Source organism: Nylanderia fulva, unplaced genomic scaffold (assembly GCF_048542155.1).
Source record: "Nylanderia fulva isolate GAGA-0341 unplaced genomic scaffold, ASM4854215v1 Scaffold13, whole genome shotgun sequence".
NCBI classification, from domain to species: Eukaryota; Metazoa; Arthropoda; class Insecta; order Hymenoptera; family Formicidae; genus Nylanderia; species Nylanderia fulva.
Window position 1 is genome coordinate 1,012,759 of NW_028189518.1, and position 19,532 is coordinate 1,032,290.

Below are 19,532 nucleotides of genomic sequence, written 5' to 3' on the forward strand. Positions count from 1 at the left end.
TGTTTACGACAACTTCCACTCTCTAATTGATTCAAATTTAATTCGAAACAATTTAAAGAAGCATTGTTGTGTATATTCTATTGTGAGACACTTTATACCGCTAGATCGATACGAAAAGTTTTGTAAATTGTAAAAAAATTTCACGGTTTGCTCATATGATGCATATAACTTTATTTGATGTACAAAAAAAAGAAACGCTAATTGGCGTTTTTGGTTGATCCATTTTGAGCAGTAAAAAGTAACAATCTCGATTGTTCAAACAACTGACAGTTTGCGCGATCAATATAGAGCTACAGTAATGTCAGGGAATAGAATAGATTCTGATGAGGTTATCTCGAAAGCCCTTTGACCTTTCTTTCGACATTGCGATCGGGTTCTCCAAGCGACATCGTATCACAATATTCAAGAATGGTCCTGAAGTCCTGGCTTCAGGTGAGCAAACAGGTGCATTCGATCAGGGGATCAGGTTGCGCGAGAGATCGGTCAGCTAGCATTTCCAACCGGTTTCGTTGCTGAGGAGACTCGGATGAGCGATGGCTGCTCGATCTCTTGGAATAATCGTTTTACATTCTAACTCATTACGAGAAACAGATTGAAAGAAAATACGCGCGGAAAATATATACCTTTATGTATACACGTCTAATCTTGAATATAAACTAATTGGCCTTCTCTCGATTAAATTAAATTACAATTGGATTGCAATTAAATGAAATTATCTATACACTATAGTACACAATAATATGCAGTATTATATAAATTACATTATCCGATATAAGCTTGGTTTCCCGATTAAGATAATTAATATTAGCAGTTCATATTCCGATCAATTAACATTGCTCATTATTCAGTAATCAAATTGAATCGAATTATTTATGGAAAAATGTTAGGACTGCGACTCCTCTTTATCACTTGGGACCCTGATAGAAAGCATCTAGCCGCGCACCTGAACTACCTGGATCGTATATTTATCTGCGCATAAAGATTAGAGTCCTCCTTACATTCTTTACCGCTCTGGTAAGAGGAGATTCATTTTGTTTTAATGCCTCCTATCCTATGACTTCCTTTTCTAAGCACATCTTGTTGCGCGTGATAAATGTATGACAATTACTCGTACAAATGTGTGACAATTGTACTTCCGTCGACTTTAACTTTTTATTTTATTCTTAGATTTTTATATCTAGATAAGATAGAATTTCTGATCTTATATACTGAAGAACATTTAAGCAATGAAAGTGTTTACGATGTAAAATTTAAAGATTTTTATGGAAGATTAGTTAATTATATATTCTATATAAATGAAAAAATATATATATATATAATTCTTGGTGCATTTTTGTGATATCATTATTTATATAAAAATAGTAATTATTATTTATAATTAAATATCTCGTATTATTACTTTTATGTAATGCGCGAGCAGCATATATACATATATGAATAATTTATAATAAGTTTACAATAATTTTACATATAAACTGATACATATGTTTATATAATATTTATTTTATCTAAGAATAGAAATTTATGTTTATATTATATAATCGATTACTTCAACACTTTTCACCAAATCAAATTAAATGTATTAATGTCATATCTCTTATGTATCAATATCTATTATTATCGTTTTAACCTTTTGTTGACATTTTCATTAAATTGTGTTACACGACTTTCATATTTATAAGTCAAGTACTTGAAGCACAACTTGAGTTTTTTATAACTTTCGGATTCTACTATAGAACTTACTAGACGACATTTCCTGCTCGAGAAACTGTTCGTAGATAAGTTTTACGAGAATTCCAGAAGATTTTCTGACTTCTTTGTGAAAGCTGGTTAAATTAATTCTACGCGAAATACCACGCGCTTTCTCAAAGAGAACGTTGAGAAGAGTGGTCTGTTAAAAGACTCATTAATTCGTAATGCAATTAAAAGTTACAATTTTTCTCAGCCAATCCGACTTTTTTAAGTAAATTATTCGTTCACCTAGGTCAGAATCTCAAATAGCTTTTTAGGAATGCATTAAATTAACGTTAAATTCGCCGTTCGATCTTTATCTATTCACGAAAATATCAGCTGTTTAAGACTTGACTTTCTTGGTATGTAATTACTACCGTTATTAATGACATATTAATCATTGATACGAATTAAGAAATGTCAAATGAAGAATAGGTATAGTGAAAGTAAAATTATCATAATACATTGATTTTTTAAGTATTTACTTCATTTGAATATAGTTTTTTTTTTCTATATTTAGTATACAGATATTAATTATTTATCGTGCAAAATATCTACACTTTCGACTGAACCTCGAATATAATATCCTGAATATTGATGAACAATCGATGGAGTTCGAGCAAATCGAACATTTCCCTAGGTCAGGAGAACAGCACGAGCGTAAGTGCAGATAGGTTAACACAGTTCTAAGGTGAATGCATCGAGCAATATGTTGCTGTATTGCGTCTTCATGTAACTGATAACTGTGAATAGTGTGGTAGTGAGGTATGTAGTAGGGCAACATATATGTGCCAGCGATTCATGCCGTGTCATAAGAAACGCAAACTTTGATCGATCTATCTAGGAACCCAATTTGTTGCTAATTTGAAATTAATTGTCGCGAATGGATGATATTTCGGTTTTGCATCGTGCTACATTAAAGAGAAACTACATTAAAGAGAGGTTGCATAATTCTAAACTGTGTTACGTATCCATACATATAACATTGGGAGCAATTAATTTTACACGCGCAACTTTAAATTCCCAATTTCGAAATCAGGAAGATTTCGAAGGCTGATAAATATGTACGAGCACAATTTCAATGGCTTATTTAAGACCCAATTTTACATTAATATTTAAGATGATGTGAAGTACGGTTGCTAAAGATAGTTTGAAGGCTAAATTCTATAATAGCCGCATTTTAGTAGGATAATTATCCCATTCGATTGCGAATTCCTGTAGCCAAATAATTGACAGTTTTTATAAAATAACAACTGTGACATTTAAATGTGAAGTAAAGTACGCAGCGAATTAACATATTCAAACCAAATTAAAAAAGAATTAACGATAATATCGTACGTATTGCCTTGATGTAACTCAACCTTGAGTAACATTATCGAACGTTTTATAATGTTTTTGATCATCATTTTTTGTAAAATAATTTATGCAAGACATTCTTATGAGACTTTAAATCTTAATTTAAAACATTTTCACGTTCTTAAACATTCAAGGATTTTAAATCTCAATTTAAAGCATTTTGAACTGTTTATAATTAGCTACAAAATTTTAATCAAATAGAAATCAATATACATAAAGAAATAAACGAAAAATCACAGAGTATATGTACAAAATGCATAATGCGTAAAATAATAGATAAAATTCTAACTTAAATTTCGTGTTGACAGTTTTATGATATCCGCATAAGCAATATCTTTGACATTTCATATATGCCAATAATCAATCAATCAATCAATCTTTCACGTCTCGTGCAAGAAACACGAGAATCACGTAATCTCTCAACTGTGTCCTTCCACTCTATTTGCCGAAAAGAAAACGTAGAAGTGAATCCAATCGTCGGACACATTTGTTAACCTGTTACCTTCACCATCGGGCTTATCCCTACTATGGACACACGTTGTTGTAGCTATAGAGACGCGAACTTGGATCGGACGAAGAGGAACGAAGGTAATGGTGAGGAAGAGAGGATCAGGTAGAAAGTGAGGATCAGTGGGGATAGACCGTATGGACTTCGACCTTACACCTTCGTTTGCAGGTGCAACATCCTGCAGTCTCTGTTACCCTGCTCGCCCACACTCGCGGAATTCACCTGAAAAGGAAATCTCTCTCGGTGACGAGAGCGACCGCGCGTTTTACCTGTGTGCGATGCGCGTGAAAGACAAGCCGTTATCTCGTCGTCTCTCGCGTCTCTCGTCTCGTTCCTGACGATGTCAGCGCATTCGTGCGACCTTCCTTCGGCAGTTACGGTTAGCTTGCATGCTCTCCTGATACTCGCTAGTCGTTGAAATCATTCAGACCATTTCGCACGACGTGGTAGAGTACAGGTACATAGGTAATTTTTTGCCTCCGACGTTTCTTGCGTGTCTCGGTATTAGACGTCTTGTGATATGCGATTCATAAAATTGCTTTTATTACGATTATTATTATTAATATGTTACATTTATGCTTGAAAAATATTACAATACATATTACAATTATGTAGCTAAATTAAGAAAACATTAATTAGTATTAATGATTGTAATTATGATAATTAAAATATGAATTATATTTTGAAGAAAATGCGACACTTTGAACGAATTTCGGTGTTTTTAATTTATTATTAATGTTAGTATTTCAATATTTTTAATGATAAAAGTAAGGAAATTTTGAGCGAATTCGATGTTTTTCATAATTATTAATTTATTTAATCTAATTTGTTTCCAAATAATACTATGAGAAAATCATTAATTTTTAGACAAAATTAGAAATAGATTACAAAACTTTTATAAATATTAGAATGTTAGCATCGCGTGCGCGCAAACTTCTTATCCATGCAAATCAGTTCTAATTTCACAGTGTTGAATTATCAGAGCTCCGGAATAATTCTCGTCGCGATTTGTACATTCGACGTTTCATCCGTGTTTAAACATTTATTTCCGCGATATTCCGCTGAAAGATAAACGATAATTCTCTCGGTAGATATTTCTTAAGGCGATCGTTGACTCCGCGCATTACAAAACCAATTGACGCTTATTACGAAGCTTATTCAAACGCAGAATATCTGTTTGTATCGATTGTTTGCGAATCTTAATTACAATTTTCTCTCTGTGCCATAAGCTCGAGCAAGATAAAGATTGCAATATATATAATATAAATAAAGAGCGAGAGAGAGAGAGAAAGGTGGAAACCAGTCTATTTGATCTTGGAATAATAACGACGGAAATGACGGAGGGAGAAAGATAAACCAGAGGTATCGTGAAAGGTGGGAGGTGTGGGCGTCGAGCCAGGTAAAATGTTGCACCTCTGAGTCCCAGGCAAGCAGACGATCGAGGAATCGGTCCCAAGGCAGGCGCAGGTTGAGCGTCCGTGCCTCTGCGATGTCTGGATCATCGTTAGAGAACACGAGACAAGCGTTTCCGGTGTCTCTCATTAGTCGCTGTCCCGAGTAATTAGACGTCGTATCGCGTAATAACTTTCCCTCCCAGTCGAGGAGGAGGAACCTCGGGCAAAACTGTCGCTGTTAGATCGTTGCGCGCATATTTCGATATTAGATCTTTCGTATCTTTGTTCCGCGAACAATTCACGTAAGGATACTCTCTCTCAGAGCTGCTCAAGAGAGCAGCGAATCTTAATTTCTTCATTTCAAATTTCTTGGCGCAGTTTCTTGGATATTACAAAGCAGAGAGTTTGCAGTTCTCGTTGATAAGGAAGACAAAATGTAATCATCATGTTGGAGTGTTGGAATAATTATATAATGGCTTTGTTTCGGTATAATTGCATAGATATAATGAAATTGTGGAAAATAAAACAGTTACTGCAACTCATTGCCCGAAATTTTAAAAAATTATGTAATACCCGTAGTCTTGTTTAATTATTAAATGAGAGGAAATTTGGTACACAATATTGTTTGTTTTTATTCTTCAAAAGTTTTATTAATTAAATATTTTTACTTTAAAACAGAAATGCATATGCATTTTTTGTAAAAGTGCAAAAAGGACGATTTTTGAGCTCTATTTTAGGTATTTATTGCTTTTTTCCAATTTAATAATCTGAAACTTGATCATTGCTTTGAAACTACCTTCGTGTGTCGGCCTCGAAAGAGACTCTCGTTCTCGCATTGCATCGGTCACGCGCATGCAGGTGCAAGATGTTATCTAGGATCGACGTGCGCAGAGTCGCTGGTTATTGGTATCGATGTACCAGGATGCCAGGAGATGCACGCAGGTAGATCTGCGTGTCTTTCGGTCACTGAACGCGTCATGCTTTCGCGTCTCCGCGATGAGACGACTGTGTGCGAGAAAGTCGTCGAGCGTATCCGAAGAGAAAGATCGACAGATCTGTCCATAATTAATAATTATTACAACAGCTGAATGGAATTGATCGATGACAGTTCAATATCATCAGATGAACAAATTCTTATTTCTTTCAAAATGGAATGTAATTGCATCAATTACATTCCATGATGCAATAAACATGATAAATCGCGAAAGGAAATGCATTTGCGCTAAAGGTATATATATATATATATTTTTTAATTATCAAAGTAATTATCTGACTGCTTTATGTACTGCTTCATGTACACTTTTATGCATTGTAATATAATATTACAGCTATATTTTAATACCTATGCTTTTCAATGTAATTACATGCAAATGCAAAAATCAAGTAACGTGCAAATTGCACTTGTTATTCGACTTTTAAACTGACGGATGAACGGATAAACGTATGAAACGTTAGGAAATATCAGTAATTGTGAAATCTTTTAATAATTAGCATAAAATAATTATTTATCGTACATCAAGAGTAGAAATGTTTCGGTTTTTATTATATAAATTAGCATATCATTTAATTAAACATATTTACGGTAAAATTAGCAAACCATCGCTGTTTTAATTCTATATAATTAACGGTTAAATATGTAATATATCCTTCGTTAAGACTTTCAAGATTATCATAAAAATAAATAAAAGCAAAAAAAAGAAATATTATAGCACAAGTGACATTTCTTTTTTCGAATATGCATACTTAATACGTATAATGCAATGCTTTAATGCAATACGTAGTCGTAATTTATTTGGAGACAAATCCAATTAAATCGACTTTCATACATGAGGAAAGTCGTGACCTGTATTTTTTTATCTTCTACATTATACTAAATAGACATTAAATAACCGGCCGTAGCAAATTATTAATGATAAATGGAAGACTAGCATGCTTAAGTAACAGAAGTCTGTTGCATATTTAAAAATTAAAAAATATAAATCTTTTAAGATTGTTTTATAAATAACTGAATCTTGACAGAAACAGGTATACGAGATGTTTATTTAAATAAGGATGACTTCGCGAAAGGAAGAATCTTAATTAATTTTCTTAATCAATACTGCAGCAAAGAGAGGCATGATTTAATTACGAAAGTCATGTCGAGAAGAATAATTTTTGAAATTGTATGGCTACTTGTACCTGCCGCATCACGTTTCAAAGTTTTGGCAAGCAAATATTTTTTTTCTTTTGCGCATCTCATTGAAACCAAAACAATATTACGCTGAGCAATTTCTCGAAACTCGGCAATGCAGCGAAATAAGACTGTGTCGAGTAACTTTAAAACTTTAGTGCACTAAACGGATAACCATAATTCTAAGAATGCTCGAATAGAACTTTATGAACTTGAAAAATGCGGAGATGCGAGAGAAAGCTATATGATATAAGCTATTATTTCAGTCTATTGAATGATAATTATTTATATCAAGTAGCTGTTTTTACAATTTACAAAACTCTTGCTTCACAACTCAGAGGAGTTCAAGAATCATATTTATTAATCTTTGAGTTTAATAATTAATAATTCGAATCTTATAGAAAGAACACAAAGATGTTTTTATAAAGCGGCGAGTTTTCATAGAATAACGTTTTATAAAAAATATTACGCTTTTGGAAACATTAAATTAAAAATAAGTTTGTGGAAGACACACACGTATACGTGGAGAAAAATAAATGGAATATATATTTCTAAATATAGCTTGTTATTTGAAATAAAGCTTATGATTTTTTGAGAAAAAAGAAAGAGAAATAGGTACCATTTTCATTGAAAAATAATATTTTTTATTCAAATCCAATTTTCTCTGTTTGTTTTTTTGCAATACAATACTGCAAGAACAGTGAATAAAATCATCGATAAAATAATAGTTTAAGCTCCGAGATTGTTTTCCGATATATAGACACACACACACACACACACACACACACACACACACACACACACATATGACGCATCGCATTTATACAATAATAATGATGATGCGCAAACTCTTGCTAATTAAATTTCTAAATTTACGTTAAAGGCGCAATCCGATATCGAATATTGTATATTACTGAAACTAAATATCCATCTTCTCTTTGCGATAGGAAGCGAGAGTAAATATATACGTAAAATCGATGTACGCCAGAAAATTAGCTTTAAAAAGTTGTGACAGAAGTAACGAATTAATTAAAGAAGTTCGGCGAGAGTGAAGTTGGCAATCTTGAGCAATCGCTCCGCCAGTCGCTCGAGGGCATCGCGTAGTTGCCCCTGGAGAAATCCAGGCTCAGGTGAGCTCCCGGGACAGGTGTATCGATCAGGTGGTTAATTAAATGCCGTATACCGTCCTCGCGCGCGGCCGCTTCTCTGCGATCCCAGGTTTCCTGCGGTCCTGCTACTCCTGAATAAACGTTAGGCCATTCTTCGCGGTGCGACCTGAAACCGGAACGTCGTCGACTCGAAATCGGTATTTTCACAAATCAACAGGTGGCTTTTCGCTCGCAGCGAACTAACCGGGAAAGGAAGGAAGGACGACTGGTAACGCGCGCGAAGAATATCTCTCCGATATATCCGAGTGAGTTTCTGAAAATTAAATCCTTCGGACTCGATGCGGCCTCGATTGATTTTTGACCCGACGAGTTCTTCGGTAGTTAATTTTACATCAATATATACGCGAGTGCTCTCGATAGATCGCCTCTGGGATTACGAACGATAATTGGAATGCGAGATTCGCGCGTGAGATGCTGCGCGAAGTTATCGGTCTACGGAAGAGGAACAAGCGAGAGTCTATACTATACGAGACCTCGCCATGGGGATTCCGTTTATCGAATTGGCTGACAACGGTTGTCTGATTGTTGGGAACGATACAATTTGCCTATTCTCGGAGTACAAGATAATTGCAATATACAATACCGATAATTGCAATAGACAATACTGATATTTTTTTTATTACAAACCTAACACAAATTGTTAAAATTTAATTTAATCGCGGTTATTATAAAATTTATTTTATATAATTTTTATATAATTTATAAATTATATTAATAATCTTATTGCCTTTTTATTTGTAGATCATAATTTTTATGTTATTACAAAAAATGTTTTCGCACATTATATTAAAAATAATTTTTTTTTTTCTAAAAGTATATAAAAAGTGAAGCAGAAAAGAAACATATCTACGACGAATGAAGCAGTGTCTTCTCTAAATTAACATTATAATTTAGATCAGTCGTATGGGGGATGAAAGGAATGCTGATGTATTCCTTTTATAAATATTTCCACATTGCAAAGTTACGAACGTGCATCTTGAATTAATTCCATATCCAAAGAAGGGAGCACTTCGTGCTCTTTACGTGAAGTAGAGGTTTATTCGTGACGGTGGAAGGTCGGTTAATTGTTTCCCGGTTATACTTCGTATGAGAAGTGCTTCTACAAGCTGGCGTAAAGTTAATTGTCTCCATGTGCACGTGTGGAAGCAGCAGCCCTCTACCTTGTTGCAGGCTCGTTCTTGCAAGCTCATTAATTAAATTTTCGAAGTAGTCGTCATTTATTTACAATCGCAACATTTTCTTGTAACGCTGTTCCCGCTCTTTGTTCCAAACTATCTCGGCAACGGATTTTATTCTTAAGAGATTAAACGTTACTTTAACTTTGAGAGCGCACTTTTCTACGCAATTCATTTCATTAAAAGCTCAACTTCTTATTTTCCAATCGATTTAAGTTCCCTTCTCTCGCAAGTTAACGCGCGTTTAATATTTCTTCGAAAAATTTCGCAAAGAGAGATTAAGTTATTATCGTCGACAACCAGTGCATGTAAAACTTTATTAATATGATCGAAGGATACTTTGCATTACGTTGGATATAGAAAGACAGATTAAAATAGTTAAACTGTATTTAGCCGTGCTATCAGACGAGAGATTCGAGGAGGAAGATGCATTTTAATTGGATTAAAGTTATATTTTCGCTCGCGCCATTCTGGCGTAAACGATACCCCCGGGGCATTGTACGTTGAATCTACTTTTAGGCACAACTACTCTTAAACCGCCGCGAGAGATAACCCGTGGGCAATTGAGAGAAGGGCATGGGAAAAGGGAGAAGAGAGGTAAAGGCGCGCACTTTGAGGTAGATCAAAGGAAAATGCGAACTCTTGGAAACGGTTCCCGTGGGGCCAAAGAGCAGTGTCTGTAAATGCATTTTCCACTTTCCCGGTTATTCCGGATTATTACACGCGTCTCGGTGAACTCGTGCGTGAGAAACACGCGTGTCAGGACGCCACCGCATTGCAATGGGCAAAAAATTGCGGCACCTTTTCGCAAACTGCAGTTTTTTCGCGTCGTCAAGTACATTTATTATTTTATATTACAGCGAATTCGGTTGGATGCACTAGTGCACTGAATGCATATAAAGGTTTATCACACACAAGTTTACGATGATAAAAGTAATTAAAAAGGGAAAATAATTCATAATAAGAGCTATTATTATTATTGATATTATCAATGATAATATAATAGTTTTTACTATTAATAAAAATAATTAAAGAGGAAAATAATTAATAGTAAAAGCTATTATTATTATTGATAGAGGAGACAAAGAATACTTGTCGTATTTCTTTATTGCTTCTTTGATATTATCAATGATAATAATAGCTCTTACTATCAATGAAAATAATAGCTCTTACTATCAATAATGCACTAGTGCACTGAATGCATATAAAGGTTTATCACACACAAGTTTACGATGATAAAAGTAATTAAAAAGGAAAAATAATTCATAATAAGAGCTATTATTATTATTGATATTATCAATGATAATATAATAGTTCTTACTATTAATAAAAATAATTAAAGAAGAAAATAATTAATAGTAAGAGCTATTATTATTATTGATAGAGGAGACAAAGAATACTTGTCGTATTTCTTTATTGCTTCTTTGATATTATTAATGATAATAATAGCTCTTATTATCAATGAAAATAATAGTTCTTACTATCAATGACAGTAATAGCTTTTACCATCAATAAAAATGATAGCTCTTACTATCAATGATAACAATAGTTCTTACTGTTAATTATTTTCCCTTCTTAATTATTTTTGTCATTGTGAACTTGTGTGTGATAAACTTTTATATGCACTCAGTGCGCACTAGTGCATCCAATCAAATCCGCTATTAGAGAGAGAGAGAGAGGAGAGAGAAGTTGAATTATTAAATAAACCTTTTTCGTAAAATATGTCACGCGTATTTGTCTTAAACATTCTTAATTAACAAGATTGTGTGTATTTTGATAATTGCTTCCTCAGATGTATTTAATTTTCTTGATTAAAACGGGACGAATAACTGAGTTGCGAATTCTGCTGAAACCTCTTCTTAGATTGCGTTGGCAAGCTTAGATCGTTACTGTATCTTTCTTTGGTATCAGCGGTATTTCTTGTTTGTTTTACATGTCTTTGAAATCACTCCCCAAACTCACATCGACGTGTATCTGGAACCAATGGAAAATGGTCGGTGGATGTAATGGAAAGAGGGCGGATCGTAAGATAAGGTATTGGAACAGAAAAAGAGTAAGATAACGGCAAATCCTTCGATGTGTCTGACTAGGTGCTCCATTTTATCACTCTCGTGCACTTCTCCGCACTGCGGGGCTCGCTATAATACGTTCTCCATCTCCGGAAATAAACGGGTGCTACATAGAATACTCCTCGAGATAGTCCATCGCGACTATGTGACAAAAGGAAACAAAGAATACTTGTCGTATTTCTTTATTGTTTGCTTTTGATATCGCGTTCAAAATTGATACTAAAATTATGGTTTGTGATTTAGAGTCTTTCTGATCTTTTTTACACTCTGATCTATAAATAAATTGATAACAAATAATTAGTTTAAAAAGTATATATGAGAAAAGTAAAAAAAAATAATAAGCGATATATCTTTCTTTAATATATTATTCTATTTAATGTAATATTATTTTATAACGAAAGATATATAAATCACATAATCAGCATAATGCTATAATTTGTTTCTTGATTGTATGGGGCCGATTTTTTTATTGATGAAAAGTAAAAAAAAATAATAAGCGATATATCTTTCTTTAATATATTATTCTATTTAATGTAATATTATTTTATAACAAAAGATATATAAATCACATAATCAGCATAATGCTATAATTTGTTTCTTGATTGTATGGGGCCGATTTTTTTATTGATATCACAAATTTGATTTTGTTAAAATTATTTACATAACTGCATCACTAAACATGTGTGCGTTGTTGCTATAAATTTTGCAGAGAAAATTATTTTCATTCTCTCGTTCTTTTAAAATTTCGCGTGTATACATACACCTGCACACACAACTTCCATTTTCAAATTTCCATTTATTCCGCTCTCTCATAAAACCGACAGTTTATTCGACATAGTTTATCGTGGCTGCTATACGCAAACGTTGTTGCACGGTGCTACATTGTAAGCCTAACATCTCTTCGCCGCGATCTCGTTCATACTTTGTTTCACATTATATCAACCGCTATTTCCTTTCTTTTCTCTTTGGCCTCATTCTTTCATCCCTCTTCGATTATCTCGCTTCACCGGCCTCGAGTACACGTTCATGCGCAAGAGGGTTTTCGAAAGGCATCTGGTACAAATAAGGAATATCGTCTGGAAGAACGTGGTCTGAAGGACGAACGCGTCCGTAACGCGTAAGGTAGACTTAGGAGTCGACATCGAGGATGGTTACGGCACACTTCGCATTTTCTATTTCCTCCTCTTGCATTCTCTTCCTCTCCATCGAGAAAAATCTTCGCGCGAATTGATAGGGAGAGAGCAGGAGAACGGCCGCAAATATCCGTGTGCCACACGTATCTGTTGGATCTTTCTCCCTGGGAATACCGCGAAAAGAACAGCATATATATATATATATATATATATATATATATATGTGGTTTGTGTCTCGATATCGGCCGGGCGTAAGATGGCTTTGTGTCGCTCGCGGATCGATTCCGCCGTCATTTGTGTCACGACGGATTACTCGCTTCTCCATTCCCCATCCATCTGCACTCCATTTCTGCGCTGGCTGCCTTTCGCCGAGAGGTCCAGATATCTCTGTGGAAGGATCGTTACGATTTGATCCTTAATCGAAATTCCGAAGATCGAGCGACCTACACCAATTTTTCGAAATAACCCTCGATCGGTGGCGAGGAAGCTATATTATTGAAGGAACATTCACGATGAAGGGTTGTGAATCAAACTTTTCTCTCAAATACAGATTTTTTAACAAATATTAGGAGCAATATATATTGTAATATTGACGTGTATATACGTAACATTAATTTTTCTGATAAATATTGAAAATATAATTATGAAGAGAAATATACCATAAGTGCATTGAATTTTAAATTAAGATTGCTAGATTTATCAAGATTAATGAGTTTGTATTTTAGACTATACTCGTATGCGATTATATTTATTTGAACATAGTTTTTTCTATTCATTATTATAATAGCATTAGTTGATATTATACATTTGAAAAGCAAAGGATAGGTATAAAAAGCGTAATCATTATGTATGATAATCCATCAAGACACTAACGTAGTTTTTATTTTCTGTTAAATATTGAAATACTAATTTTAATGTTTCTTCGCGCATAAACTCTCTTGCGAATCTTTTTTATTTTCGTTTTCATCTACCTTTCCCTTTACAATTTTTCATTTGACAGTAGCGACGCTCTCATATACTATATAAACATTTCGCATTCATCGTCGTCCTTTCGAGTTCTCGTAACAATTACCGTCGTAATAATCTAGCGCGCTATTTCGCTCCTCTCTCTCTCCTTTTTTCTCTCTTGCAAAGATCCGACAGTCGTTTATATTTATGTTTCGTACTCAACGTTGCTTCCGGTGCGCAATAACAATAGAGTGGACGATAGCGAAGCTTAAGAATGACGTTATAGCAATGGTGGGATAATAACGAGAATACTGGACTAGAGTGTACGGCAAGAGAAACCAAGTACATGGATGTTCGAGGGTGCTTCATCTACGCGATACAGGGCGCGAAACAAAGCAAGAACTTTCCTCGCAAGAAGAAAACTGAACTCTCATCTTTTTCCGGTTTTATTCTTCCATCCGTTCACACCTTTCTTAATTCTCACCTCTCCACCGGGATAAGGCGGAGAGAAGGTTGCCGAGACCGTCATTAATAACTTTTAATATCGTTCGCTGCCCAGGAAAGTCATTTCCGGATATTTGTTCCACCACAATATCGCCGGGTTAGCCAAGACCGCTATTTATTGTGATTACTGCCGCCACATCGCTTAATAGTCTTCTAATCTCAGGATTGACGAGACAATTGTTTACTTTAAGTTTATTTTACGGAACAATAATATTTTTCCGCGTTTAGCCGCAACCTCGCATAATTTTCAGGAACTTTGAGCGTGATAAACGAACGAACGAAAATAATTATGTTAAAATGATAGAGATCTAATTAAAGTCTGTTGATACTTTGTTAAGATAAAAATGAGATGGAATACTTTTTTTTTCGAACAGTTATGTAGAAGGAAAATTGGAAATTTTATAATTCTATTTTATTCATTTGTTAATCTTATTTCTATAAATGCATTTTTGAATTGGAGAGCATGTATATTGATGCATTTTGTTGTTGCTTTATTCCTTATCTCTCTCTCTACTTATTTATACATACGGCTACTGTTTTATACATGCCACCAGCCACTAAGATCGCGATAGCGTTAGCAAAGTTAGCGAAAGTCGCTACCAAACTTCCCAAGATTCGCGTCTTCATTACGACATTGATGTAGGAGAATAATTTCTCAAGCTGCTCTATATGCATAATTTAGTATGAAATGTCTCCTAATGACTTTACACATATAAAATTTATAAAATTGATATTACTAGAATATTACAAAATTAAAATTGATATTTTTATCGTCATTATAAACATTTAGATAAGTTAACAAGTTATTGAAATTTACTTTTTATAAATATTCTTTTTATAGCATTTTACAAATACATTTTTTTTTACAAATACATTGCTTTTCCATAATTTGCATTTCAATATTATCATATATTTGTTAATAGAAGATGGTTGAATTTAGATATTATATTATAGTCATTCTTGATTTATTTCAAGAAAGCTTTTTTAACATCTGCATATATTATCCGTGCCGAATAGAGATCTAATTTAATCTCTAGAGAGATACTTAGTGAAAGGAAGTTTGTTCGATCGGGAAGCTTTCTTGTGGAAAAGCACTGGTTGGCCTACCATAGTGACGAAGAGTCCTAATTATCACTCGGTCGGATATGGTAGAATTGTTCGCGGAAATTCGTCTCATAAATCTTTCTACTTTCATCGACTCTCTTCTTAGCTCTTCATTCTTCTTTCTTCTGTTTTTTTTACTTTTATCCAACATTTTCGCGCTTTTATTATGCTTAACTTTTTATTTTCTTTCTCTCTAAGAGAGAACATTCGTTACTTGCTATTAAATTTAGTAAATAATTTTATTTAGCACATACTGAAAAGATTAAAATTATATTTCATGTTAGTTTACTTTTAATCATGATATACAAATACATTTTTTATATAAATGTAAATTAAGTATTAGTCTGCGAAAAAATATTATTTAATTGCTTGTAATAAATTATTACTATCTAATATTTCCTTTTTTAAAGATTTTGTTTCATTAATTTCTTATAACATTTTTCACTGGTTTGATTGAATATATAGAGTAATTTTTTGTGTTTCTATTATTGATAATCCAACCTGTCAAAATTCCATTGTTTTCAAACCTTACAAAAGATAAACAAAATGTAAAAGCGAACTATCACAATTAATATTAAATATAAAAATGTGCCTCCAAACAATTAAAGTATCATCATTCCATCTTTCCAAAGCCGCCTAAATTGATTTGCACGTATATTGTAGTTTATTGAAGGACGGGAAAAGGAGTAATCCCGGGATCAACGAATCCAGGGATTCACGAACTCGAGGATTCGACGACCCGAATACGTTTTATTTACCTCCGAAGAGTGGGTTCTAAATTTCGCGTCTCGACGACCGCACTAAAGTCGCCCTTTTCCTCCATGATGAAAAGGGATAGGGAATATTTTCGAGCCGGCTAACCATGAAATGAGATACGCGGGAAAGTTGACCCCGGCAGGTACATATATAGTGATCGATGAAGGTTCGAGGGATCTTCCACCCCTGTAGTTGGGTCTCGCCACTTCGCGTGCGAGCATCATTTCGTCGTCGGGCACCTGTGTACGTGTGCATGACAGGGGTCGCATGTGTTCGTATCCTACTCTTGCTGTTGGAGATGATCCTGAGGGTCGAGAGAAGGACCTGCACTCCGAGTACTAGACGATGTTTTCCTTTCGAAAGAGAATAGGAACTTTTACACCGCTCGTCTAGGGATTTCCTCCGGAACCTGGGGCACCTCCCTCGATAGATAAGCCTTTAGGAAGGATATGTATCCGCCATCTCGGGAAAAGAGACGTCTATTCTTCGGACACTCCAGATCGCTTGTTCACCAAATGTATGTGAGTGGATGAAATGCGAGAATGTCCGAGCGGTTACTAAAATGTCAATAACAATAACGTCTCTTTAATCTTCTTATCTTTTTGGCGGAAACGCAAATTTAAATGTTATCTCGTAGTAAGTCAAGGCTCTTATTAAATTCTAATAAATTTGATAAAAGGCTGTTAAGAGCAGTGAATATAAAAATTCAAATTATTTTAGAAAGTAAGTCATATATAAAAATAATATTCTTTAATATAATGTCTACTAATAAATTACAATAAAAGGTGACAAAAAAGAATTAAAACATAAGCTTGACTATGCTTGATTTATATATTACCGTTATGACACCGTTTATTATTTGTTAAATTCAGAATCTAATCAGCGTTGATAATTGTCAAAATATTAACCGAAACGTTCGTTTTATATTTGTATTTAAAGAGTACTTATGTTTTAATTATTTTTTGTCACCTTTTATTGTAATTTATTAGTAGACATTATATTAAAGAATATTATTTTTATATATGACTTACTTTCTAAAATAATTTGAATTTTTATATTTACTGCTCTTAACAGCCTTTTATCAAATTTATTAAATGTTATCGTTGAATGGAAAAATTAGTATTATTATGTTTAATCATGGATAATTGAATACAACACGACATATGTACCTGTAAAATATTCTATTATCAATTATGCATTGTCGTAATATTGATCTTTTTAAGCATCTATTATCAGTAACTACAAGCACAATATGCCTAACGATTGTTAACATAACTTTAATACATTCTGAAAGTACTTTAGTATGTATATAGTTTACCAATTTGTAATATTTGATATGTTGAATTACGTCGAATAATGTTAAAGTTGTTTAGTGTTAACTTTAGTTATGTAAATTTCTCATTCCGTTTACATATGGATAGAATTTTAATCCAAGGAAAATTGTTTATTGATTATTGATATAGCCAAGTTTATTTTACAACAGAGTAAGTTATTTAAGTTAAAATTGATTTAAATAAAAATTAATGCAGTATTTTCTCAATTAGATCAATTTTACTATCAAATTTAATTTACGGACATGCAAAGTTAATTAAATTTTTTATCCATGAATATATAATATAGAAATATATTTTTTAGGTAAAAATATGTTTTGATTTTTAGAAAAAAATATGACATTAATCATCTCAATTTTTTGGAAAAAAATTGATAAAATTTAGTTTTACTAATATTCGTTTATTCTAGTAAAAACTAAAATACATAAACAAATTTGCAATAAATCCAAATACGATTCTTAACGCCTGTCCATATTTTTTATGATTTTTATTCCGACAATTTGCGATTTCAATCGCCTGGAAAACGACCGACGTTTTCGGGTTGACGTACCTATATTACACCGCAAAACTTTTATCGCGCGTATTCTTTCAAAAATAAAATCGACGATAAAATATACACGTAGAATAAGCGTGGTGGTACAGCATTTCGTGACAATGAAATCGCGTTAATTTTGCGGATACGTCCTGTACGAAGAATTCGTGTCTCGTCTTTCTTCACCTGCGAATAATATCCGCGAAAACTGACGTAAGGATCCAGATGTGTGCCGCACGGAAACGCTTGTCGAACGAAATATCTCTCTCGCCGCAGTTGAAATCCTCAAAGAAATATTTTATAACATCTCTCCGCTGTGCTCGTGCCGGAAATCCGGATATATTCAGCCGTGTTCCATCGTTGCGAATCCTGTTCCTACCTATATCCCCGTGTCTTTCTCTCGTTTTTCGATTATCCACGCGATTGCCACAAAAGGATCGTCCCGACGGTCGAGGAGCATTATTCCTTCGGCGATTACAAGACGGGTCGATGATCGGACATTGTTATAGAAATGTGCGAAAGCAGTTATCGATCGTTTTTCCTGAGCGAACATGGCGAGCAAACATATAATATTTGCTTCAATGGATAAATTTAATTTTTGTGTGTGTAGGAAGAGCTGAAAAAGTTGTGAGAAATGTACGATAACATTTAAAAAATTATTAAAAATTACGGAACATGATACTGTAATGTCGAAGACGTTTTATGTCTTTTAAAGCGAGTTTAAATTTTGCAAAATACTTGAACATAAATTTACAACTTTTATAAATTAATGTGCTTATTTTCCTTTGGCCGACATCTTCTGTGCCAACAAGCACAATAATGGATCGGAAGAGATGCAAACGGGAAAACAATAAGTTTTCGTAAGAAAGCAACGGCGTTCCTTTCAAGCGAGTAAAAGCGACCAGAATTTATTGTGAATAAATCTGCGTTACATGTATTCCGATCTTGTTTAAAATATTTCATCCTACTTTAAATGAAATTTAAAGTAGATATCTCTCTAGGTCCTGACAGAATTGGTTTTTTTTTAAGATTTTGTAACAATTTAATTTTATGTATGTCATTAAATTGAAATTGATCAGATATTGAGGTTCCGTGCATATTTCAATTGGTTTTTCATTAAATTATGTAATTTGTTAAGCATTGCTGCGTATGGTATCATAATAATCTTGCTTAAGAGTAAAACATGCAAAGCTGTAGTGACATCGCAAGTGTTAAGAAAAATGCAGCACGCTATGATATTTAAAATGTTGCATCTTATTTCAGATCAAAATGGGAACGTGTTGGTTCGCAATATGGCTGCTCCTCGTCTGTTTTATCGGTGATGCGCGACCGCAATACAGAGATAAGAACATAAGTGAGTATTTATATCAAAATTTCTGCTATTTAATCACCTCGGTGTGTTAGAAATATAGTAGTAAAAAATAGCACAATAATTGAGATTTTAAAAATTTAATATGAAAATCGTACTTGATATTGGTATACATATGTTTGATATCTAATCGTACAAGGAGTCTTAGCTGATAATTTATATGTATATAAATATCAATGCACGGATATACGTTGATAAAAAATTAGTATACTTATGCAAAACGATAGTTAAACAATGTTCTGATTCAGTTATTTACTGTTTCACTTAATAAATGAGTTGTAAC

At 33.5% G+C, this 19,532-nt stretch overlaps 1 protein-coding gene across 2 annotated transcripts in view; it reads left to right on the forward strand.

The window, feature by feature from the left end:
- LOC114932524 (uncharacterized) overlaps positions 1 to 19,532 on the forward strand; it is a 92,183-nt gene that overhangs the window by 7,254 nt on the left and 65,397 nt on the right. The window contains exons 1-2 of one of the 2 annotated variants that reach the window (XM_085479745.1): positions 16,225 to 16,534; positions 19,144 to 19,234. In XM_085479745.1, the coding sequence (XP_085335871.1) occupies positions 19,150 to 19,234 (85 nt within the window). In that variant the 5' untranslated portion in view covers positions 16,225 to 16,534; positions 19,144 to 19,149. Of the gene's footprint in view, positions 1 to 16,224; positions 16,535 to 19,143; positions 19,235 to 19,532 lie in introns of those variants that run through there. The other variant, XM_085479746.1, reaches the window with a different exon arrangement.